The sequence below is a fragment of the Tyto alba genome, unplaced genomic scaffold (assembly GCF_018691265.1).
Source record: "Tyto alba isolate M040663 unplaced genomic scaffold, T.alba_DEE_v4.0 Super-Scaffold_38, whole genome shotgun sequence".
Classification (NCBI taxonomy): domain Eukaryota; kingdom Metazoa; phylum Chordata; class Aves; order Strigiformes; family Tytonidae; genus Tyto; species Tyto alba.
Genome location: NW_024881313.1, coordinates 36,715,938 through 36,741,234, shown reverse-complemented (window position 1 = coordinate 36,741,234; position 25,297 = coordinate 36,715,938). Strand labels below are relative to the sequence as shown.

The following is a 25,297-nucleotide window of genomic DNA, read 5'->3' as shown; positions in this document are numbered from 1 at the left end:
TAAAGCCAGGAGAGGAAGAACAGCACAAATACACAGTGATCTTTCCTCCAAGTAGCTATTTCAAAGCCGCCACCTGCCAATTTTATCGATTAGACACTAGTTCTTGTATTAGAAGAGAAAATGAACCTTTCTTTTCTACTTCCTTTCTTCACAGAGTTCCTAAAATTGGGGGATGACCCCAAATGCTGCCTAAATCCAGAGCTAGAGTCCCAGCACTGCAAGCTGAGATATTACTTAGAAAAGACCAATTGGCTTTGCCAGTGCTTTTCATTTTTCGTAGCTTTATGAAATGAATGAGCAATGTTTTCCCATCCCCTTGCAGAGGAGATAGCTGCAGATTACAGCAGAAAGTGGAGCATTACATGATCAGCTCAGATAGGAACATGGAAATGAGTGTGGCAGAGCGGCACAGAGTTAGATTGAGCTTCAGCAGCCCCCGCTTATAAATACTAAACTCTGCCTATCTGGCGCCGAAGGTGAATTGCAGGTCACAGCAAAGATAGGCATCAAAAAGATTTAAGCTGAATTGCCGAAGTACATCTGTTGGAGCTGTCTTTGTTAGGATAAACCTGTCACCTTCAGTTTTTTTTTTTTTTTTTTTTTTTTTAATCAGGAGGATTTTTGCAGCCTGCAGACTCAGGAAGGTTCCCGCCGCTACCTTCAGGCATCGCCTACGCTCCCCTCCCTGCCATCCGCCTCCATCAGCAGAGCAAAACCAGCGGCTCATCCTGCCTGTTTGCAGTGCCCACTTCAGACTGAGACAAACTGCACCCCAAACTCTGCTGATCACAGAGGCTGCCCCAGAGGCTACAACCACCCATGCTGAGAATAATTGCATTTAATCAGATGGACCCCCCCCCAACTCTATAAGCTCACAGCAGCAAGATCCAAACTTCACTCTTATACCCCAGATACGTGCTCCCCTGAAGATGATCTACTATCAATTACATTTCTAAGACTTTCTTAGTATTGTCATCTTGCATTAAAACCCAGGGCTGCTGCACAGCTGAAACACTCAGAAGAGCTAAAAATAAACCGTATGGTTTCAATGCTTAAATACATTCCTTGCGATTGCTATTTTCTGCCTGACAGCACCCTCTTCTGGAAGCGGGTGCTGCTCGCTGAAGGGTGCACCCTGCTCGGCTGGCATCAGCTCCTCAGTGCCTGAGCACCAGCAGGCAAAGGGCAGAGCCCTCCGGGGTGAATTTAAGCAGCATGGCATTAGACAGGCTTTTCATAGAATCACAGAATGGTTTGGGCTGGAAGGGATCTTAAGGATCACCTAGTTCCATCCCCCTGCCATGGGCAGGGCCCCCTTCCCCCAGCCCAGGGGGCTCCCAGCCCCGTCCAACCTGGCCTTGAACCCCTCCAGGGAGGGGGCAGCCACGGCTTCTCTGGCCATCCTGTGCCAGTGCCTCAACACCCTCACAGGGAAGAATTTCTTCCTTGGATCTAATCTAAATCTGCCCTCTTTCAGTTTAAAACCATCACCCCTCACCCTATTCCCACCCTCCCTGATAGAGTCCCTCCCCACCTTCCCTGTCCCCCCTTTAAGCCCTGGGAGGCCGCTCGAAGGGCTCCCCGGAGCCTTCTCTTCTCCAGGCTGAACCCCCCCAACTCTCTCAGCCCGGCCCCCCAGGGGAGCTGCTCCAGCCCCCCCAGCATCTCCGTGGCCTCCTCTGGCCCCGCTCGAGCAGCTCCGTGTCCTTCTGCTGTTGGGGGCCCCCGAGCTGGCCCCAGCACTGCAGGGGGGGCTCCCCAGAGCGGAGCAGGGGGGGAAGAACCACCTTTCTGAGCCATTTTTTGCCGTTCCTTTTGAAGGAGTTTGAAGATTGCTGTATGATCGAGTGCTGATCAGTCACAGCACCCGGTTACTGGGTACCCACTAGCTGATGGGCGCAGCCCTCAGCAGCCAGCAATCTGCACAGACACCGCAGAGCCTGGCAAATTGCTGCTCTGCATTGCTGGAGCAGCAGGTAAAATCTGTGCCGCCCTGGTGAGGATTGCCCTAAAAATTTTAAGTAAGTACGTCCTCAGAGGTGTCCCAGCTTTCTTCTTGGTTTGCTTGAAACACAGGTGAGCAAGCCCCTCTTTGCAAATAGCGTGCGTATTAGTCAGGACAAGAACACGGGTGTTCAGCCAGCTATATCGCACGGCGACGCGGGCTGCGAGCTAAGAAGGGGACGAGCAGCTCAGCTTCCCAGGGCCACCAGCGGCCCAGGGCCACCAGCCACCATCAGCACCCATCTGGCAGGGCTCCAGATTCCACCTCCTCCAAAAAATCATCCTCATCCCTTGCCCTCTGCAGCGGCAGGAGCGCCTCGCTTGTGGCTAGCGCTGCTCAGGTGTCCACTTGAACAGACTGAACACAGTGCAGCTCTTTCCAGGGCTTGTTTGTATTTTAAAGATGCTTTAAAGAACAAGGGTTTCAACTACAAACCATGTGCAGGGCTTGCCAGCATCCTGGGCTAACTAACAGTCAAGGCCAAGAGGTGAAATCGAGACGCAGTTTGCTGTCTAATTAGTTCCCTGGTGATGGTTTCCTACTCATGGCTGCAAAGTTTTATCTGTTCTTACATGAAGTAAATAGCACTGTCGCGTTTGCCTGCAGCGTGGGGGTGTTTAATTACCTTCTTCAAGCATGGACAGCAGGAAGGGCTGGGGAGAGGGCTGAAGAGGACCTGACCTGACTTTCCAGCCACCGCTCGAAGGGCACCAGTGGGAGTGACTGGGTCCAACACCTCCTTGGAGTCAGGCAGGTCCTTCCAAAGCCCAAGTCATCTCAGGGCTCTGCTCAGGTCCTCCAAACCAGGAACACCTTTGGAGGGCCCTGCCTGCCTCCCGTACTCCTCTCCCTGCCTGTGGGCCGCTGGCTGGGTTCGTACTGGCTGGCACGCAGGCGCTTGTTTATCTGTGTTTCACTCAAATTAATAACCAGGCTTCATTTATTACATCAACTCTGTGCATCCTGGAGCATTTGCCAAAGTTGAAAACCCTCGCTCACGCCAGCAGAGGGGAAACTGAAGCTAAGAAAGCCTCCTAGCAGGCATCCACAGTCATCCAGCTCCACAACTTGCATGTTGCAAGTACTTGGAGCAGCCCCAAGCCAAAGAAACACCCCGGGGGGGAATTCACCTTGCTCCAGGCCAGGAACAAGACAGATCCATAAAACTGCAGTTTAACTGCAGGAAGCAGTTTGAGGAGGATAAGGACGAGGGAAAGCAGTGACCCCATGCCCACTGTCACCACCAGGATGAATTCATGCGGCCAAGCCCAGCAAAACAAAATAAAACCAGCAGCACAGTTATTTATGGGCATGGTGAAAACCCCTCCCTCGCCAATGCCCCTGATCCACCCGCTTCTGCACCTTTAGATAAAAGTAAAGGAAATTACTCAGGAACTTTTATTAATTACTGCTTGCCTGCCAAGCTGAAGAAGGTATCAGCCGCTAGCACAGAGAAAGCAGCTTCCAGTCACATGAATTAATTGATGTTTTCAAGCACCCTCTTCTGCGTTGCTGTTTTTAAAGCCTTTCCTTGCTAAGTACCAGACCTGCTTACACAAGGCTCGAACACAGCTAAAGCTTCCTAGAGGTTTACGCAGTCGCGGCTGACTGAGCCAGCAGTGGCAGATTCCTGATTTACACCACGAAGGTGGGGATCAGGCCTCAGAGTTAGCTATCACGGACAGAGGGGCAAGGGCAGGCAGGTAAATCGTTAGCTGCAGCTCCACCACTCAAGTTCTTCCACTTGAAACACTGCCTTTGCTTCTCCCCACTGGGAATCTGGGGAGTTTTTTAGGGCATCAGATCAGAACCTCTCAGGAGCATCCCATATATTTCGCGTCTAAGGCTCTGTGAGTCAGAGAAATGTATTATTGGTTATTATTTTGGGTACAGCTCTCGGGTCATTTGATTTCACTGCGCAATTACCTGCAGTCACATCCTGAAGAGAGCTCTTGCAAACATGCAAAAGGCTCAGCCAGTGCAACGACTGCCAGCTCGGCTTCCCCACACCAGTCACCCCGGGGAGCCGGCTGCGGGCACCGGGCAGGGGGAGGCGAGGGCTGAAAGCCATGCCTGCTGCCAGGGCTCCTCAAAACCGCCCGGCGCCGGCTCTCCCCACCCAGCACATCACCTGCCCGAGCAGATCTCCGGTCAGCTACATCCAGCACAGCGCTACAGTTCATGTTTTCTAACCTCTGTAAACGAGTGTTTTAAAACCAGGCAGAAGTTTGGAGAAGAATGGTTCCCTTACCCTCTGAAGGAGGTTTCTAACCCAGGGATAGAAATCCCTGTGATGGCAGTACCAGAACCCTCTCCAAAGGCTGGAGGGCACCTGAGCAGGCAAATTAAAAAGGGCATGGAAGGAGGTAAGACCTTGCCTCTCCACTTCTCAGTGGGACCAGAGCCTGAAACACAAGAAGGTGTGAGGCCTCTCCTCACCGGTCTGGGTCAGGCGGGGTTTAGTGCTCCCCAAACACCCAGATGTCATTCCTTCCTCCGGCTGCAGCAAGGCACCCTGACAGCACACAGCTTTGAATTTCTCCCGTGCCCCGGGAAGTCAGAGGGTACCTGGCTCTTTTCCCACCTGCACGGGGCAGGCTCCAGTTTCAGCCCTTGCTCCCAGAAGACATTTAAGGAAAGAACAACCCCGCCAGCGCTCCTGCTCTCCTCGCTTGTAGCTGCTCACTCCCCCAACCAAGCAAACCACCCGTGCCAAGCCAGAGAAAGAACAGGAAGAGGATTTTCTGCCCCCGCCCCCCCCCCCCCCCCTCTGTTTTCCTGCATGCAAACGTTCCCAGTTGTGCAGAAATACGTATTGAACACCTGCAGCCAAAAGCAAGCACGGAACCCATCTCAAGGTAGCTGGTGGGAGCACTGTGCGATGGTGAAAGGGACCAACACCTCCATCACCCCTTCATAAACACGAGGCCAAGCAACCAGTACCGTCTTGCAGAAGAGTCCAAGGTGATCCGAATCCAGATGAAAGGGTGGATGGTTCCTGCCTTCCTGAGGGGCTGTAATACACCTGTAACACCCACAGCCGTTAGTAGGAGGGGAAAAAAAAAAAAATAAATACAAAAAAATACAAAAAAAAAAAAAAGACAATACAAAAAAAGAAAGTACAAGGCTACATGAACACAGAGAAACAGGCATATATAATGGCGTTTTTATTCATAACACCTTTAACTTGAACTGCAATTATTTCAGTTTTTAAATTCAGGCAGCAATTGAGAAAAAAAAAAAGAAAACAAATACTCCCTGTGTGCACAAACAATGTAGCTTTGAATAATACATGATAAGTTTATTTCATATTAACATAAGCAGTAAAAAGTGGACATCTGACGGGATTTACTTCAGGTCCTTTTCTTTATTCCTCTATTGTGTCCTTTTTGCCAGTCTCTTGTCCCTCAAACTGTGGATACTTTGCCTCGACCTCAGCCCAAGTTAGATAACCGTTCGCCAGGTCACGAATGATGGCAGGAAGTTCAGAGATCTGCAGGCAAAGTCAAAGACATATCAAACACAAAGACATCAGAATCAAGTTGCTCCGTTGGATACTTGGGGAACAGAGGTAATTTTTACATCAGCAACAGAGCAGGTGTATGATATCTTCCTGCAAGAGCATTTTTTGGGGAAAAAAAAAAAAATTAACTAGGAGGACATCTAAAATCACAGTCTGTGTTACCTCAGGAAAGGCAGCTCAGTTATTCAGAGTGACTCATGAGGGAAATGCAACTGTCCCTGTGATGGACCCAAAGCAAGGTTCTTCCACAGTAGTGTTATGGTAGTTTTTGAAGGGAAAGAAAACAATACACACATCCAAAAGATGATGTAAGCCAGGACTTAGCCAGGCCCTATTTATTGTAAGATCAGCACAAAAATAGCTGCCAGTTGCCTTTTCTTGGCTCCTCATACCCCTTCTCTTTTTGCTGAGCCTCTTGGTGTGATTCCACCCCCGCCCTGGGCCACACACGGACCTGGGGCAGCACAGATTGCAAATGGCAGAGGAGCAGAGCCTTGAGGCCCCCCCTTGACGTGCCTGGCTCCCGCCCTCCCTATCGCCTGGGAGTGGCAGTGACAGTCCATCACGCCCTGACAGCCTGCTACATCTGTACCTGGGACGTGGCTGAGGGAGGGTTAAGAACAGAATTGCATATCCAGCAAGTTCTAGGCCTGCGCAACGGGTGGGAAACACCAGAATATTTCATCACTTGAGTTGGGCCGGAGTGGAAAAAAACCTGACGAAAGTCAGTTACCTTGGACCCTACAGATAGCAACCCCAAGTGAGACCCTCTGAGCTCCCCCGGATCGCAGCAGGCTGTGGCCAAAACCCCCCCTGAGCCAGGATGCCTCTCAGATATCAAGTCCTTGGGGTACTGTCTGCTGCCAAAGCTGACAAAGGGCCAGGGCAAAGTTGACCCCCCTCAAATCTCAATTATCGCCTGTTGAGGAATGCTGATGCATCGTGAGTATTTAGTCTAAACTCAAGGAGGGAAATTTTAATTGTAGGTTAGCCTCTCTACCTATGTGATTGGATATATACAGTTGTTTTCATGAGTGTGAGTACATATATATTTTACTGGATCCAAATATTTTTGTCTGTGTTTATACATCTTGTGTTTATGAATATATATTTTATATGCATATTTAAGATACCTTATAGTAACTTAGCGAGAATCTCAACATCTTTGAATCTGTAGCTAAGTCGCTATTTTAATCATAAAGTATTTTACTGAATTATTTTGTAATTCTTTAAATTGGTTAATGACTAAGTGCTGCTAGTCATTAATAAATCTTGATTTGCTGCTAAATCATTACCATGTTAGTATTTCCATCTGCAAAAACAGCACACTGTCGTGGTGCTATTGAATGATCAGCTAGAGAAGCTAGAAAATCTGCAGAAATTGAAGGATAATCATATAATGGTTTGGGTTGGAAGGGAGCTTAAAGATCATATAGTTTGAACCCCCCTGCCGGGGGCGGGGACACCTTCAACTAGACCAGGTTGCTCAAAGCCCCATCCAGCCTGGCCTTGAACCCTTCCAGGCAGTGGAACATAACAAAGTCTCGTCTCCGCTGCTCGGCAGCGAGAGGTGACCCAGATGCTACAGAGACAGCTGGGTGCCCCGAGGAACTGGCCCTGCCTGTTACACTGAACCAAACCAAGCCAGCTCAGTAGCCCCAAGCCCCACAGCTGCTTTTGTACAGCTGAGCTAAAACAACTCAGCCTGGCAGGTGAGCACTAACTCCTCCTCCTCCAGGAGCCAAACTGTGCTCCTGGTAGGAGCCAGGGAGCAAAGGGCACGACAGAGGCGCTGAGACTGCACGTCCACAGCTCTGAGCAGGTTTTGCTCCAAGGCAATGAGACCACCACGGGCAGGTTTGCTATTCCAGTCTCTCTATTATGGTCGTACTAGCAGAGTGTGCTTAGGGCAGGCGTGGCTTTTGGGCAATGGTTCACCAGCTTCTCTGGTGCTGCACAGGCAACACCAGCAGGAATTAAGCTTTAAGGAGACGTGTCCGATCTGTGCTCTGCTGGCCAGCCTGTAGCAGTCAAAGATCTTCTGCCTTTTAGTGGCTGTGGATTCAGGGGAATCCTGCCTTTAAAAGCCAGACACAGCCCAGCAAATGCATTTACTCAGCAGCCTTCAGTCGGAAAGAGGCACTCCAAAGAGCAAGGCAATCAGCACAAGGCATGGCTTCCAAGTAAGATCAACACCTCCGCATCCAAGAGAAACAAAAGCTTCTCCTCACTTTAGCAGCAGGGCCAGCATCTTCTGTTTGACCAGTATCTCTTCCCTGGGGATTTCTCAGAATAGCTAAATTGCCTACAAGAGCTGGAGGCAGCTCCCCCGTGGACCAGAGTCATTGCTGGATCTGAAATAGCAGCTAACGCTCTCCCCCAGCCCGTAAGAACCAGACTTGGCTCTGTCAGCAGCCAAACCCGTCTGCCTGCCCTTTACCTCGGCTCGGATCTGGCGCATCGAGTCGCGGTCTCTCAGGGTGGCCGTGTGAGGCGTCCGGTTAACGGTGTCGAAGTCGATCGTGATCCCGAAGGCCACGCCAACCTCATCAGTCCTGGCATAGCGCCGGCCGATGGAGCCAGAGGAATCATCCACCTTGTGAGAGATGCCGTTCCTGGTGAGGGCTTCCGCTGCAAGAAGCAGACACGGGGAGGGGGGGGATCACCGGGACTCGTTACACACTCCGCAGGCAGAGGCCTCCCATATCCTCACGGAACTACCCGCAGTCAAGCACCACGGGTCCTGGTTTCAAGCAGCATCACAGACCCTCGTTTTTATTGCGACAGAAGATCCGATGTTCCAGTCCCTGCCAAGACTACAACAAGCTCAAACCCACCCCACAGGTATACCACTACTCTCACACAGCTCTCCACATTGCATTGTTCAACTCAAAGAGCAAAGTCACCGACTTCTTCAGCCTGCCCCACTGCAGTCCCAGGACTCTGTTTTAACTCAAACACGCGCCAGCCTTACATGCGTGCAGGGGGACATCCACCGTGGGGAGGGGAGGTCCCAAGCAGGACTCAAGCCAATAGCCAAAGGTACTGACGTGTAGCCTATGTTCCTAGCCTTCACGTCTTCACTTTTAGATGGTACCAGTGGGCATTCTGACAGAATGCTTGGAGGCTCAGCAGCTCTGGGACCGAAAAACAACCAAACACAAAAAAGATGCCACCAAGCTCCTGACAGCTTCTCCTAAGCAGTGGGAAAGATTTCTTTTTGACACAGAAGGAAGAAAAAAAAAAAAAAAAAAAAAAAAAGTCTTTTACACTGCAAACCAACACAGGGAAGGGGAGGGAGTTGGGTTTTTTGGGGCTAGACTGAAGAGGTTGATAGATACACAAAGCTGACTGATACCAACTGACTCAGCTGTTTTAGTCCAATGGCTCTCCCTTTGCACGAGTGCCACATGATCCCAATCCTATTTTATCCCTGTAGCACTGAGGAAGAAACCTCTCTTCTCAGTGCATATCCCCCCCATTGGATCCACAGTGCTTAATACACTTACATAATTCCTTAACGAAAGGCATAAATTCCTGATTCTGGCTTAGAGGAAGAACAGAGCACTTGAACGGTGATACCACAGCCGGGAAGCTGAAGAACTAAGGAAAAAAAGAAAAAGCACAAATAAATACAAGTTTAATGGTTAGGCCAGATTCTTAGGAGGTGAGAATAAGCTCTGCCTGAGGTTGGAGGCAGGGTGACTGTTTCAGGGGAGTCACCAGCCTTCTGTAAGACATTAGCATTCATGGCCCCAGCAGTAACGCCTCACACTGCTGAAGCAAGATTGATTTTCTCCAGCTGTCCTCCACTCCCCCCTTCCCTCCTGACAGACAAACGTTACCTCACCAAAAGAGGTCTACCAGAGCCCTCCCTGAAGAAAGCGAACCTCATCTGAATTATAGAAAAATGAAAGGTAGAGGGGTCTTTCCAGGAGATTTAGTCTTATGCACAGTCTAAAGGGAAGAGTTCTCACATTCATCTTCCTGTTTGATTCCCACAGAGACTCTGCACACATATGGAGTATGTGCCCCTCAAAGATTTTCAGAACACTCCACAGACACCATCAGAAAAGAAAAATGTGCCTAAAGGGGTGTGTGCATGTGTGGAATCTTCCCTGTCAATCAGCAAGGTCTGTGTAAGGGTAGAGAAGTAACGTAATTGAGACATCCCACAATATAGAGCAGCCCAGGCACTAGAAGGAAGACGAGTCCAATATTTCAGACTTCGTGAGCAGTTTGTGATCGAAAGTCAACTGTGTCCCAATTCTGGGCTCCTGAATCCTGTTCCCCCCACTCACAACTGCATCACATCCTGTGGCAACCAGAGACACAGAGGAGTGCTATTGTTTTTCTTTTCTATAAATACAGCCAGAAACAATGAACAGGAACCAGCATCAAGTTTACAGCCAGTTTCCCACGGTCCACCAGAGATGGTTCAGAGAATCACAGTTTGGGCACTGGCTGGAACAGGCTGGTGCTCTGTGTGTAACATACACTACTCCCCTCTGGCCCTTGCTACAGCAAAGTTTCAGGACAAGATTTTAGGGGTGACCAGAATCATAGAAGGTTGAGTTTCATGGGGGACTGAGGAAACAGTTAGTCTATTGTCTTGCTACACAGAACTGATTTCAGGAAAAGCAGCGAGGAGAGAGGAAATAAAACACTGAAGAGATGCCTTTATCTGAGCAATGGGACTTTGCCAAGCGTGAATCCAGAAGGAGGAATTTCTCACCCCCTTGCCAGTAATACAGTGAGAGCCTCATGCACACACAGCCCCCGAATGCTCTCAGTGCACAAGTATAAATGACATGTACGCTGGCAAAAACAGCGGTTCAACACCCCACCTGGGTTTTTTCCCACCTCTACTCTGTATTGTGCAGTCTTATTTTAGCCCTTCCCCTGGATGTTAGGGAAAGGCAAACGCTTGTAGCTAGTTTTGGCGGAGGCCAGGCCATAGGAAAGCTCACCGTTCTCTGCTCGTCTCCTTCCCGGATGTGGAATGTGTGTTCAAACACTGTGTACATGATCCTCCCAATACCAAATGACGGTTCAATTACATTTGGGACGATTTCCTCCACTGGAATACAAAAGAACCCATGTCATCATTGAAGAAGAATTTATATCCAAAAATAGATGTGTTTACTGAAGCTGCCTTTCTGCGCAGAAGTTCTGATTACACGTAGTTGAGGACATGGTAATAAAAGGTTAAACATTTCTGCTCTAAATACAAATACCGGAAGTGAAGATTTGGACTTAATCCATGTGCAGGATGTATTCAGGCTGTAAAAAACAAGTCAGGGCCCCTTCTCTGGCCCTGAGAGCAACCAGCACAGCACAACTTGCATCCACACAGATAAACCCTCTTCCACTTGACAACAGTGATGCCTCATCCAAACTGTTCACTGGGAACAGTCCCTGCTCCACACCAAGCCACAAACTATGTCCAGGCATTGTCTGGGAGAGTGTTATTTGGCACAAACTAAAAGTCTGCCAGGGAATATGGTAGCAATTAAGCAGCCTGGATGATGGCAGGGCAATGCTCAATCCCTGGCCCACTTCAGTTAAATGTACAGACAGAGGCTCAGTATACAGCAGGCTGAGCAGAGAAGCATGGAGCTTCAAATCCAACCCAACTCCAGCAAAGACTCCCTCTGTACTCAAGTCTTTCTGCTGCCTGCTTCAGTGCTCTTCCCCTTGCTGTTCTCCATCCCTCTGCAAGGTATCACAAGAATGGGAAAGAAAGAGGATCAACTAGTTAATGTCTGCAAAAATTCTCTGAAGACATGATGTGTTATGTTATTATATACCCGTTGTTCTCTCTGGTCCTTGCCACAGATCTGTCAAATAGTTTTTTTCCTACTTCTCTCCTCTGTGCATGAAAAGAGCTCAGTGGACAGCTGCACTGCTCACAGTGCAGATTTTTAGAAAAAGCTGATAGCTACGGGGGAAGAAACAACAGTTATAGGCATCAGCTGCTCTTGAAAATCAAGGGTAGCATCCAGCTCTCCAGCACTGCACCCTGACGTGCCTCCCATTCTATGTGCCTAGAGAGCCAGTTCTCCTCAACTAAGCACCTAATCCAGGGTGGAACTTTATCTTCTAAAAGGATGGTCTTGTTTTATTTGTGCCTTCACCAACGAGCTTTCAAGACAAGAGAGTAGGAAACCATAAGCTTTGTCTTCTGCTTGCAGATAGCAGCTAAACTGCCAAACGCACAGAAAGGAAAACCAGCAAATGGGGTTCTATTTTCTGGCCCCCAGCAATATTACAATCACTAACAGTTACAACTCTGATTCCTTCTTTAACGTTGTGAGAAAGAAAAGCCTGGCACAGCAGCAGCACATGCTGATTGAAAGACACCTGGACATCTCAAAGGCTCAGTAGCTGCAAGCACAAATACACTCTGCACATGCTACAAGTTGTTCTACTCCTTCCTGGGAGCATTTATTATGTTCTTAACCTAGGGCAGGATGATCCACTAGTTACAATATGAACTGGGGAAAAATCTACCTCGATCTCCAGCTGTGTCAAAGACTTCCCAAATGACCTTGGGTGAGACACTTACAGAGCTGGCTGGAAAGACAAGACTTCTTTGAGGAACTAAATCCAAGCATTTTGGAAAGTTACCTTCTAGCCCCATTTCCCACATCTGGACAAAAGCTCTTAGGAGAGGCAGTCACTGGCCAAAGCTGATGTGATTATTGACTACCAGAGGCACTGGGTGGACTTATTGGCTGTCTGGTCAGGATGGCAGCCTGGTGAGCTGGCAGATGCCAGAGAATTTGGCTCCAGTCAGCAGAGTGACAACAGGAGCTCTGAGCATTGAGATCTGCCCACAGCCCTACCAATGGACTGCCACATCTGCTGCACTGCCGTGGACTTAAAGAGCACAGCTCCCAAAGCTGGTGCACCTTCCCCAGCTCCTCCATCACTGCAACAGCTGGGTCTCGGCACCACATGGGACCTCACAAATCCCAGAATATGCAACTGAAGCAGCATGAATATAATACACAACTCAAAGTCTATTTAATGGGCTACTAAACAGGCCAGGCAAGAAGCGGGTAGAGAGGCCTGCATCAAGGGTCACTGAAATCCCAGTGCTGCGTGAAAGCTTTCCAACACTCCTAAATTGTCAAATTTCAAGGAAATAATATTTGGCACTTTCCCTGTGCCATGGTACAATGCTAATGGAAGAATGCAACTAATAAAAGTTCACATTCAAAGTGTATCCTGGTCTGCCTCTTAATTTTGATGATCAAACAACAAAGATAAAGATTTACCATGTAATGTTTTCTGAAATCTCTTCACAGTAACCATGTCCTTTGTTAATTTGAAAGTTTTCCCTTCAGTTTCAATGGTGAATTCCCTGCAAAGGAAAATAAAGTCACTTAAAAGCTACAGCAATAAATAAACAAGTATTATTTCCTTAATTGCATCGGTTGGTTGACTTCAAGAGTGGGGTGATAGAAGACAGGGCAAACCCTAGCGATCAAAGAAACGTGTGGCATAACCATTAAAAGAAATTTATGTTAATAATTTTATTATTACATGTACATTAAAAGCAACCATTTTCATAATCACAGTGAATTTAGCTGTGGTTAACAGCCTGAAGCAAACTCAATTAGGAAATGGAAGAATCTCAGGGTGAAGCACATACACCAAAAGAGGGAGGCACACGAAACAGGCACCGGCTGCAGCCTGCACATCTCGTCGAGCACGTGGACTTCTCTTGAAAACTGACTTGTGTCAGAAGGCACCCTGCATTTTCACAGATATCAAGCAAAGAGGAGGATATAGCACAGTTATTTTATTATTTCTAAAGCTTTTGATATTATGGTCCTTCAACTACTCTCTCTCACTCCTTGCTAACTTCCAACTAGCACACACTCCTTGCCGAGGAGAATTTAGACTGTATTGACTTATCCCACTTACAGGAAGCAAATGTCTTCATTATTATGAATCCTAACAGTAAATTGGTGCTGTAAACCCAAGTGCTTCACATCATGGATTTATACAAACATGGTCATATGAGAGGCAGGTATAACACGGTGAAACTGTCAACATGTACTCAGCAGTGGTACCCTCCTTGCTGAATTATTCAGATCAGCGTAACACAAAACCCAACGTGTTTAAGAAAAGTGTGTGCTAATCACCTGCATTTGGATCCAATACAAATGGGGTGAAGTTTATAAAGGCTTTGCTCTGAATACAGCTACAACTGGATGGTGAATTTAATCAGCGGTCATGATTTGCAGTCCACTATCAACTCAAACCTGAGATACTGCTTTTAACTCACGTATGGAATCATTTCAGTGGGATTCTGAATGAACTAAGTTTACTTTCTTCTGTGTACGTATATCCTGCAATAGCTTCTCTCCCCATCTTGAGTGCTACTGTTTTTTCTACACTTTCACATTCAGAGAAATGTAGAAGAACTAAATCTTAGCTCAGGAAAACAAACAAACAAACAAAAAAAAACACCAAAAAAAAGACCCTATAATGTATGCATTGATCCTACACCTTGAATGATCCTACTAAAGCCAGAACCTCATTCCCATGCAAATAAACAAATATTTGAATACCATCATGACACATTTATGTGCATAAACCAAGAGGTATGTTGATGGACAAGCAACGACTTGGCAGAAGGGACAGCACTAAAAGGTTTCAGATGATCCACTCAGCCTACTCTCACGAGGAAGCTGTTTGCTGGTGGCTGAAATGAATCCAGCAGCATTTTGGGAACCCTCAGAGGTGTCAGTGAAGGGCCCCACGTACAGACAGCCAGCTCACCCTTTCTCGTTGAGCAGCTGCTCCATCTCAGTGACGTAACACTCATCACACACGGAAAGGTATTCCATCACCACCTTCGCATCCTTCTTATAAGCTTTGCCAATGGCTCCCTTATTTGCCTCAAACTGAACAACGTTGACTGTTCTGTACAAGGCAGTTAAGGAGTTTGAGATGACAGAAAGCAGGGCCTGTTTTTTTTGCTATGTCAAAGCTAATTGCTACACAACAAAGAAATTTCCTCTCCTACTGGATTAAGGAACTTCCCTCCAGGACAGGAAGGAACAATAAAAAATAGTGAAGGGCAGAAGGTCACAGATTTTGGAAGAATACAACTTTTTTTTACAAGTACAGCTAGCAGCAGAACCATGGAATGACACAGAGTAACCCGGGATAGTAACCCCACATTCACACTGAAACCATGCTTCACAGTCAAAGCAGAGCCTATCACTAAGCTAGAAAACACAAAGCACAATAGTAAATCCCCTTTGCCCAACTGAGTAAAGTCACCCACATGTTCAGTTCTTTGCAGGTTACTTCCCAAAGTCATGCTGGTCTGTAGCTCTAGGTCTCCCTGTTAAATTTACAGATGTAACTTAAATTAGAGCTGCACAGCTCTCCAAGGCATCTCACTGTCAAATCACTTTTTACTTCAAGAGAATCTGGTTTATTCTGAAAGGATATAGGTTCTTTGAGAGGCTTCTCAGCTATAAGAGGAACTTTGGTGGCACGGGCATGGCAGGAGAGGTCATAGCAGGAACGATCAGCACAGCCAACAATCTCAATCCAACCCTGAAAAAACAAAAGTGGAAGCTTTGATCAACTCACTTTTTTTGTCCACTTAACCATCAAATATGTTTATTCACCCTTAAGCCCTCCCTGCTCCCATGACTGTTTTTTCTACATAATTAGCTCTGTTACAATAAGCAGCCCTCACTCACTAGTTTCTCCTTCATTTGAATGATTCCATTTGTTTCCAGAGGAAACGATCAGTTACCTAACCAGTGCCTGTGTTCAGAGCCAGGTTTTCCACATGGCTTGGCAGAACACTGCGCTGTGCCGATAGCTTGGGGCTGGGGCCAGAGCACACAGTCCTATCACTCACATGCTATAGGCACACGAGACATCATGCCTTTGGGGCTTTACCACTCTGGAAGTACGGACTAGACAGCAGGCACCCAGACACATCAGAATAGCCAAAAGCCTGGCTTACAAACTAGTAAGACACATCTCATATGCAAGGGAAGCACTTCCTTTGACATTTCAGCAGGTATGGTGAGGGGGAATCTCAGAATACCATTCACACACACACAACTGAAGAAGTCTTCCAACACCTGCAGAAAATACAACCACCACCTGGATTTGCTGAGACAAACCCATATAAGAAAAGGCACATCAGCTGCTTTCCATCGACTCTGTCACATCAGCACGGACATAAAGGCAGTCAGATGCTGTGTGGATTTCCAGTCTGCAGTGATACAGCAGGATGTCAGGAAAGATATGTGAACAGAAGAAATCCCTGTCCCTGAAAAATGATGGTGTACCACAACATCCTGGGGAATTTTTACACAAATTAAACCATTATGGTACTATAGCTACTTCATGAAAAACACAAAATATAGGTTTATGTAATAACATTATAGAATGGATTCTAAGGTATTCAGAGCAGTTAACTTCTTACTACCAAGTGCTGCAAGTTGGTATAAACAGTTTTTGTCAGAGTTAAGTGTCAAACCAAAGTATGAGTCTAGCTCACAAAGTGGTTTTGCCATGCCCCTGGGAATGCTGTCTTCACTTCTGGGTTAGGCTGCTGGACACACTGCTCTGGAAGTGTTGTCCTGATCCATGACAAGGCTTGCAAACTTTATTAATGTTATTTACATGGTGTGGCCCACACACGTTCAGCTTGTTTGGGGCTGGCTGGGAAGAGAAGCTGTGAATTTAAGGAAGTCAGCTATCTACATTCAGAGGAAGCCACTCCTTCAATCGTTTCTACAGGTCTTCTATGTGAAGACAAATCACCCATCTGAGCTGCAGGCATTTTTTTCCTAATCTTAAGTTTGGTAGAATTTTAGTGACTGCTATTCCTTTAACTAGCTGTAACAAAACATTATTAGTGATAAGTCTGTTTCAGCTCCTTAAAAGAAAAGAGAAAAAAACCCAAAACAAACAAACAAAAAAAAACCACAAAACCCCCACACAAACAAAAACCACTGAGCACACACAACCTCCTAAACCCTAGGTTGCAGGAGGTTCCTCCTACCCATAAATAAAGCTGCCTGAATCACCTGAAGCCTTGACCCATCCCCTGTTTGGCTATCAATCTGGTCAGGACAGTGGATGGGATCTACCCATATAAGGGTCACTGCAATGTCACAAGCTAACCCCACAGAGCTCAGCAACATCCCTTCAAGCTTTTGATCCTTTATTGGAAGAAGACCACGCAGAGTTCTCTAGACATTTTCAGAAATTTGCACATACCCTAGACTAATTGGAAAGGCTAATCAGGCAGAAGAACGCATGCTTCACGACACATGAGGGAAAAATAATCAAATAACTTTTTCTATTTTTTTTTAACTTGGATTCAACCCAAATGCTAGATTTTGTACCCTGAAGAGGGGAATGGCTTCATACTCACTACAGTCAAGTCACTATGCCTTTTAAGACATTTCTTTTGAAACTATCATTCCAACTGATATACTTGGCTGACACTTAGTGAAGAAGCTGAAAGCTCTCAAAAAAAACCCCTAAAATGAGTCTAAGAGCCTTGTCCCTAACAACCTACTGATGATTTACCTGAAAGAAAAAAATGACACATTTTTCAAAATCCAACCAACAATACAAGAGAAAAACAAAGCACTCAACAAGGCCTGAACTAGAAAGCTCTTAATGACTCAGCAGGAAGACAAAGAGATCCTTGGGAAATTTTTCTCCCAGCAGCAGCTGTCTGAACTGGCAGGAATGAACTCATTTCTCACAGCTTGGAAGTGGGAAAGAAAGAGCAAGCATTCAAGCAGGAAGGAATCTGCCCTGGAATAACTCCTCCAGCAAAACACATCCTTTCCCACTGCTGTTACAGGGGTTATAAGTCTTTGGAAAGCACCAGAACTTGCTTTCCTTTAATTCCAGATTAAATTCAACCAGCAAAAAGTCCCCAGGCAATGTCAGGCTCCAGCAAAGGAGCACGAACAGTTCATAAACTTGTGCAAGCCCATTGCAGGGTCCTGACCTGTCCCCTTAGTCCTGGATTCAGAGTATTTCCACTGCAGTTAAGTGTGTTCATGCCAACATAGGACTGGACAGAAACACCAGACTCCTAGCTCTAATTTTAAAAACCAAGAAGTAAAACGGAGCCCCTTCCTGCTCTATCAACAGATCTGACAGGGAGTGCCATTTGCTGTTTCACTTTGCCACTTACATACGATGTTTTGGATTCTGCATCCCAGCAGTCACAAGCATAATGAGCCATCTCATTCTCCATATGCTGTCGGAAGCGCAGCTTCTCTGGGGATACACCAACCTTTATAAGGAAGAGGTAGATTCTGCCAATGAAGTAACCGAGAACGGAGTTATTGATCACACCCTGGAAAGGGGAAAAGCAGAAAAAAAAAAAAAAAAAAACAAAAAACAACAAAACAAACCACAGACATTAATTCCTAAGGAAGCAAAGATCATGATTTGTTGTACTTCTGCAGACAACCTGATGTGTTACAGACAGAAATCCTTGCAGCTGCCTGTGATAAAGTACTATGTCTCCCCTGAAACTATTGTACCTTTACAAATTCACATAGTGCCACCGGCAATATCTCCATCTGAACAAAACAGTAAATTATTATTACTCTAGGACACATCTCTGAAGATCACATACTCGAAAATACCCTGCTGTATACAACAGTGCAGTCATTGGTATTACAGCAGTGCATGGGAAGTGCAGTTATGGCTCAGGACCCCACCAACAGCTGTACCCTACAGTTCACAGTTGCACTATAAGAGGGAGTGTTGCTCTGTTTTTTTTGTTGTTGTTGCTGTTGTTTTGTTTTGGGGTTTTTCTTTACGTTTTGGTTGGGGTCTTGTTTTGGTGGTCTTCATTTGGGGGCTTTTGCAGGGAAGGAATGATGGGGAAGGGGTTGGTAAACCTACTCATTCATGATTTGCATGCACGGAGGATCAAGTAGTGAAACCCCAATGTGGAAGCCGTGTACTGATGGGGATCAGCAGCTGAGTATTAGATTCCCAGTCACTGCTGAGCTTTTGGCAGATATTCGTATTCCTTACTGTTTTTTTCCCATTAGCTAAGTGTGAAGCTTAACCTCTAACCACTATCCCAGCACTACTTGAAGCTTTTCATTACTGGTAACAAAGCCCAGGCTTGGATCTCAGTCACACCAATTCACTGACTCCTCAATCCAGGAGCAAACCCTGGCTGGCACCAACCCAACAGTTTGTAATTTAGCCTTGAGAGCAATATTTAGAAGTGCAAGCTCCATGTGCTTGCAAGAGGAACGTTACCTGTTGGACAGCATCTCCCAGCCGCATTACATGGGCGGATTGCCCGCTGACCTGGGCCTTGGAGGAGTACAGGAGGATGTTGAGATCTGCCACATTCGGAAACTTGGGGTGATTTTTATCACTGGGATCCACGAAGTGCTCGATTTCTGCCATGGTGAATTCCCTAATGGAAATGCAAAAGACCAGATGTAGTAAATATTTAATCTGTTAGCCAAAGCCCTTCTAATAAATGATTGCACTTTAGCTTCTCACAAGCAAGTCAGTAATTTAAAAACATGCAAACCTAGAGCCAAGACAGTGCGTAGAATGGAACTTGAACTAGTCTCAACAATGGATTTAGTTTCATCTTCAAATTCCTACCTCAAATTTCTACAAATTCATCTAGAGATCTTGAGGACACTGTTATCACCACTGTGATTCAGAGCAGAGAATACCACCTTTGGAAATACTTCCAGAAGTTCTCTGGCATTTTTCCAGACTGCTGTGATGCCCGTATTAGAAGTATACATATCCTATAGGGTCAATGAAGACTAATCTGCTGATTAATTCAGTAGCCTGATTTCAGAGGTGCCTAAAATAGCCAGGTGAGGTGATAATTTCTTGAAGATAATGACACTGCTACATTCAGCAATGGTGTACATTCTGTTTTAAGAACCTGTCTTAAATCTATACATCTATATTCATACACTGATTCTTAGCCTTCTTGCTTGAAATAACTTTACATTGAATTAGCGTGTTATCAAGAACCTTTAAAAAAGCTCTAGGTAATCATTAACTTTAAATCACAGGCATCAGGATGTAATTTGCTATGATAGCACAATAACACAGTCTCCAATTGATGTGCCATAGGCATATAATTTATATTTGACTAAAAATGCATTTCAATGAGCAACATTCTCATTTCCAGATATGCAAAAGAGAACAGGAAGACTGAGAAAGGTCTGAAGAGTTCCCTTAGTGCTAATAATGCCACTGCCTCTCAATGACATTTATGGCACCATATTAATCACCAAGTTTACAACACATACTGCCTGTGTGTATGGCAGAACCACACTGTCTGTGCACGAGAGCTCTTGCTCCAAAGTAGACAGAAGAGACTTGTGTTCAGGACAGTTCAGTGAAAATACCAAGACTATCCTTAAAGAAATGCAATAATCACTTTTATCCTGAGATAGAAAGCTTTGAAAGCAATTCTCAATAACCTTGAGTTTTCCTCCTTGACTGATTTAGGGACGCAAACACGTAGGCCGAGTCAGGTTAGCTCGCAACTTCCACTCTGTTGCAAATTGCAGAACTACAGAATCTACATAACTGAGACAAGGAAATACTGCTGCAAGGTCAATCACATTTTGATTCCAGATTTCAGTTTTAAAGTAAATCACATGAACATAATTAAACAAGCAAAGATGCACATCCTACAGAGAACATAGCTACCTTTAATATGATTCGGTTAGATTATGATGGATGTCAAATTGTGCTAGTAAAACTGAGTTTAATCTAGGTGTTTCTAATACAACAGCTATTTCAGAGATGCTACTTCTCACCAGCCAGGCTTAGATAGAATTCTGTAGTTAAAACCTTAACTATATGTGTTCACCCATGAACCCTGAGACTCACTAGGCACATTATCAGGAGTCCTCTGGGAGAAAGCACTGAAGTGGGACACTCATGTACAAACACTGGAACAAAGGGAGGTGCTACCTGCTCCCAGGCTCCCTTCTGTTGAAAGAAGAAATGTGCAGTACCTCACTCTGATAAGGCCGGAGCGCGGTGAGATTTCATTTCTGAAGGAATTTCCAATCTGGGCAGCAGCAAAAGGCAGTTTGCCTTGGTTAAACTCCAGAAGCCGTTTGAAGTTGAGGAATATTCCCTGTGCAGTTTCTGGCCTCAGGTAGCTGAAAGGAGACAGGGGAAGGGAAAAATCAGGAAGATAAAAGGGTGGGGAAAGCAGTAAGAAAATAAAAACATAGTTACTACAAAAATTAAAGGTGGTACTTTTTCTCATGAGTCTTTTAACTCCAGAGCCAAAACAATGAAGCAATACACTGAGGGGGGAAAAAGAAAAATAAATAAAAAGCAAACCCAATCAGCTGCAGCCCCAACACAGCACTCCAGTTACACCCAAAAGTAAACTTGGTAACTTGGCTGCTTTTGAGATGCAAGCATGGAATGAAAAAAGATGTTTGAATGAAATACAGTGGCCAGTGACATCAAGGAGGTCACCAGGAATGCACCCTCCTTGCCTCTCCTATGTAGGCCTAAGCCATACCAGGCTTCTTATAAACATGGACTTTGCCAGCAAACCATGACTGCACCTCTGCTGTTACACCAACTGCAAAGTGGCTTCAGTGTAAGGCCCCTACAGTGATTTGAGACTTCCACAAGGAACATCACCTACACAGCCTATTTCATGTACTACACTGGAGGACGCATACGAAACGTATCTCTGATCCCATCCCAGAGCATATGCAATAATTACATTCTCCACTCTTCAGTGGAGGTTTCAGTTTTAGTTGCAGGGACCCCAACTCAAGACAACAGCCTCTACATTCTCTACACACTAACTACAGACACCTAGTAAACGACGCTACCACTGGATCACACTGCTAAGTAACTTCATCCTGAAACAGGTACACTAAAACACATTCTCTATAACCATGAAGGCACTGACAACTGGAGACCCAATGTTAACTGCCTTTACAGCAACAACCAGTAAGAGCATTACTGTGATCCACATAGTCTGGCTGCTTCAAGGACTTTCATGATTCTGCAACAGCTCCTTGTTTCTCCTACCTTTCACTGAGAGTACAAGGAATGCTAACCTGCCAGAGAAGACGGGCACTGAAAGGCAGGGGAAGGCTACTCAAGAAGAAACTGCATAATGCAATCCTGCTGAGATTTGGGTTTTATTCAGAGTGATCTATGAAGAAGGGGGAGTGTGAGCAGAACAAGACTAGTACCTACCCAGGCATGTTTCCTCCAGGCCCAATGGAGGTCTTGAACATCAGATTGAAAGAAACAGGAGGCGACAGGTCATTCCCAGTGACAGGTGATTTCACGTTGTAGTTCACAAAGAGATCTGCAAGTTCTTGCTGGTCATAGTTGTCCAACTAATATCAAAACACAGGAGAATTATTCTAATTACTAGACAAGGTAACAGGAATGGATTATGTCCTATTCATCTTTTACTGAGCATGATCCACATCTCTGCAATACCTTCCAAAAATATTCCCTTTTATCCTAAAATTTCAAGCAAGCTAAAGTTTGAACCAATGATAGAAGAATGCACTGCATATCTGCAAACCCATTTTAGTAATATAGGTCCACGACTCAGTCATACCACAGAAAGTCTGAAGTCTAGAGAGAAATGCAAGCACTAAGCATAAGAGTGGGTGTAAAGCAGAAGAGAAGTCATTGGGACTGCATCACCACCCACCAGTAGCTTCTTTTGAACAGTTTCAGCTAAAACATGGGGAGCAGTGTGTGGGGAATAAAAAAAATACAGCAATAAGCGAGAAGAAAGCTAAAATTTCTGCTGGGCTTTGCATTCATTTCTGTTTCTTCTGCTGCATGAAACACAATATTCAAGCTATGCATTAGATGCTCTATTTTAGAGCTGCTTTGTATTTTCGTTAAATAGAGCAAATCTGCAGCACAGGGCTTCTTGGTGAAAGATTTTCCATTTTCTCTGAAAATAATTTGGTAATGACAAGACACTTTCACAAGTGGGATAATGTCAGCCCCTTCCAGGGCCCTACCTTCCGCTTTCTCTGGAAGATGGGAAACAGCACTAGTAGAACCACAGATCTAACTGCAACCTAACCACACAAGAGCCACAATTTCTGGCATTGTTTTGTGTGTTTATGTACTAGCCTTTTGCATATGTACATTTAAATGTAGTTTCTAGACTTCAGTATCATAAACTACTGAAGAGTACAGCAACGATTTAACATTCAAGCTGTTTCTAGCATTACTTGTCATGATCCTTCATATACCAGAGAAAATTCAAGACAGGAGATAAAAGAGTTTATTAATAGATATTCCCCTAAAGGGTGGTCAAAGTTCAGTGTTGTAGCATGGAAAAACTAATGACAGCTGCTCAGTGATGCAATACACTGAAAAAAAGTTATTCTTTCTAGAAGGAAACATTCACTCTATGCATAGCTCTGGAGGCATTTACCCTAGAAGTCGTGAGAAAAAAGCTTTAAAAACAAAGTAAGAAAAACAAATAAAGGCAAATGTTTGTACAGTTGCTCAGGAATGTCAGCCTGGAGCACCAGCTATTCTCACGGTAAACAGAGGGAAAATCTGTTCCGGGTGCTACAGACAGAGAAACAAATCTCAAGTGCTTCAAAGCCAAGATAACTTTAAAACATACCAGTTTGGTGCTAAGGTTATTCAGAAAAACCCTGACAAAACTTCCCTTCGGTCTCTGTTGCTTTGTACCATAACCCCACAGCGAGGGATTTACAAAGGTAAAGGAGGACTCAAAAGAAACGGGCTTTTTGCCAGGGCGTGAAGTGGAACAGAGCAGACCAGCTCGAAGGATAGAGCTTCAGCCCTACCAATCCACCATTCAAGAGATTAATAGCAGCAACTCTCCAAAACAGCGGAAGGATGGAGATGCGATTAACCAGCAAGTTTACAGTAGCTGTTAACCACTAAATTTTCAGTATTTAGGAGCATGTACAGCCTACAAGTGTCTCTGAGGTGAAGACTTCTGAGCATGTTTTGAGACACAGCAGGAACACTGCCTCTGGACTCGGTGCACTGCACCTCCTCTGTTACACACACATCCCTGAAGCATTCACCGCCCCATGCAGGCACCTACCTGTGTCAGAACATTTTCCATTTCTGCCTTCTTCTCTGCTGTGCATTTCTTGTCAGACATAAGCTTTTGCAGGTGAGCTGTAAGTAAGGAAAGTAAGTAGTGAGTTTATACTACCACCCCATCACTGACCCCAATCTAAAGCTGGAGATCGGGAGGATCCTCCAGCACAAACATAAGTGTATGTCCACCGGTTGCCTTGGTAGTGGTCTATCAGACTAATTCCACTCATGTCACCAGGGCAATGCTGATCTACGGCTGAGGAGCTGCACCAGTTCACTGTACTGGTGTGCCACAGGGAAAACAACAGGTCCTTTTGTAGTTTTTTTCCAAAACCCATTCCTCTAAACGCAAGCAATGGCTTTAGAGTCCCTTTTTCCTTACTTCCTTTCTATACAGACTGGAAATTAAAAACAACATCCAATCCCAAGCCAGCAAGGCTAATTTTATCCAAATGCGCTCAGAGGCATGTACTGAGTTGGTACACTAGGGTTAGACTGCACTCCACCTTAAAGCACAACATCCTCCATGAGACAAAGGCAGACAGTGATGCCAAGACTCCCACTCTCATTTGAAAAAAAAAAAAAATCTAACTTTTTAGTGGCAGGAACAGCAGGTGGCTGCTCACCAGTGATGGGCTGCAGAAGAGACAGGGACACCCTTGTTTATGATGCTGTTCAGTATGCAAAGTGGGCAGAGGTTAGATGGGCTTCTTTGGGGATTTTTAATAAAACAGTAATTCTAACTGAATATTCTGAAAACAGCCTTAACGATAGCATAGATCGTTTTACGTACTTAACTTCCAAGGAAAAGGCTAGAAAACTAGAATGCACAAGCCACTTAAACCTAGAGTGGAACAATCCTTCCTTTCACAATGGAACTGTACATGCAAAAGTTTCCAAAAACGTTTCTTATTTCTACGATTCTTTCATGTGATTTTTATTTATTTTTTTAAACAAATTTTAATCAATAACCAGAAAGAAGTGTGAGGACTTTGTAAACCTAAGAAATGCCTGAAGTCTCTTTAGCATTCCCAAAAGTCAGCTGAGTTCTAAGTTACACTAAAGCCAGCAGCTGCCATGTAACTGACCTTTGCATAGGGAAAGCATGCTCTGTCCCCTTACATCATCATTAAGTAATTTCTCAATTCTGAACAAAAAGCAACTGAAACTCAAGAAAACTAAGACCAGAACATGGCAGAGAACAGGAAACTTGTTATTTAGAGTCCTCAGACTGAACAACACAGTAATCTTTTATGGCTTGATGACACAGAATTTTATAAAAGTGACCCAACTATGTTTTTACTAGAGATTGTGTAGCTCGTTTAAGACACTAATATATCTGGGTGGAACTGAGAACTTATGGGATCTTTGGTATGGTATGATTAATGAACTACAAACCCAAGTATGAAAGACTGGCTACACCAACTGACCTTCCTTGAGAAAGATACTCTTTTACCATGTTTGTACCACTGCAAGAAATCCCCAAGCCCACCTAGCCTTGAAACAAAACCAAACCTTTTAAGAGATGATCAGCACGAAAACATTCCCCATTTTTCACATCTTTCACCATGAAGTCAGCAAACTTGTCTACATGGCCAGAAGTCCTAGAAAAGATGATAAAAAAAAAACATGAAAGC

At 45.3% G+C, this 25,297-nt stretch overlaps 1 protein-coding gene across 1 annotated transcript in view; it reads right to left on the bottom strand.

Moving 5' to 3' along the window:
- Positions 1–5,149: 5,149 nt before the first annotated feature.
- The window catches only part of GARS1 (glycyl-tRNA synthetase 1), a 29,815-nt gene continuing 9,667 nt past the window's right edge, over positions 5,150–25,297 (bottom strand). The window contains exons 5-17 of the mRNA XM_042801888.1: positions 25,176–25,264; positions 23,662–23,738; positions 21,795–21,940; positions 20,576–20,725; positions 18,831–18,993; positions 17,740–17,904; positions 15,006–15,113; positions 14,325–14,470; positions 12,812–12,897; positions 10,499–10,608; positions 9,038–9,131; positions 7,969–8,159; positions 5,150–5,498 (exon numbers count right to left, since the gene is read on the bottom strand). Coding sequence (XP_042657822.1) covers positions 5,373–5,498; positions 7,969–8,159; positions 9,038–9,131; positions 10,499–10,608; positions 12,812–12,897; positions 14,325–14,470; positions 15,006–15,113; positions 17,740–17,904; positions 18,831–18,993; positions 20,576–20,725; positions 21,795–21,940; positions 23,662–23,738; positions 25,176–25,264 — 1,651 coding nt within the window. The 3' untranslated portion in view covers positions 5,150–5,372. The remainder of the gene's footprint in view (positions 5,499–7,968; positions 8,160–9,037; positions 9,132–10,498; positions 10,609–12,811; positions 12,898–14,324; positions 14,471–15,005; positions 15,114–17,739; positions 17,905–18,830; positions 18,994–20,575; positions 20,726–21,794; positions 21,941–23,661; positions 23,739–25,175; positions 25,265–25,297) is intronic.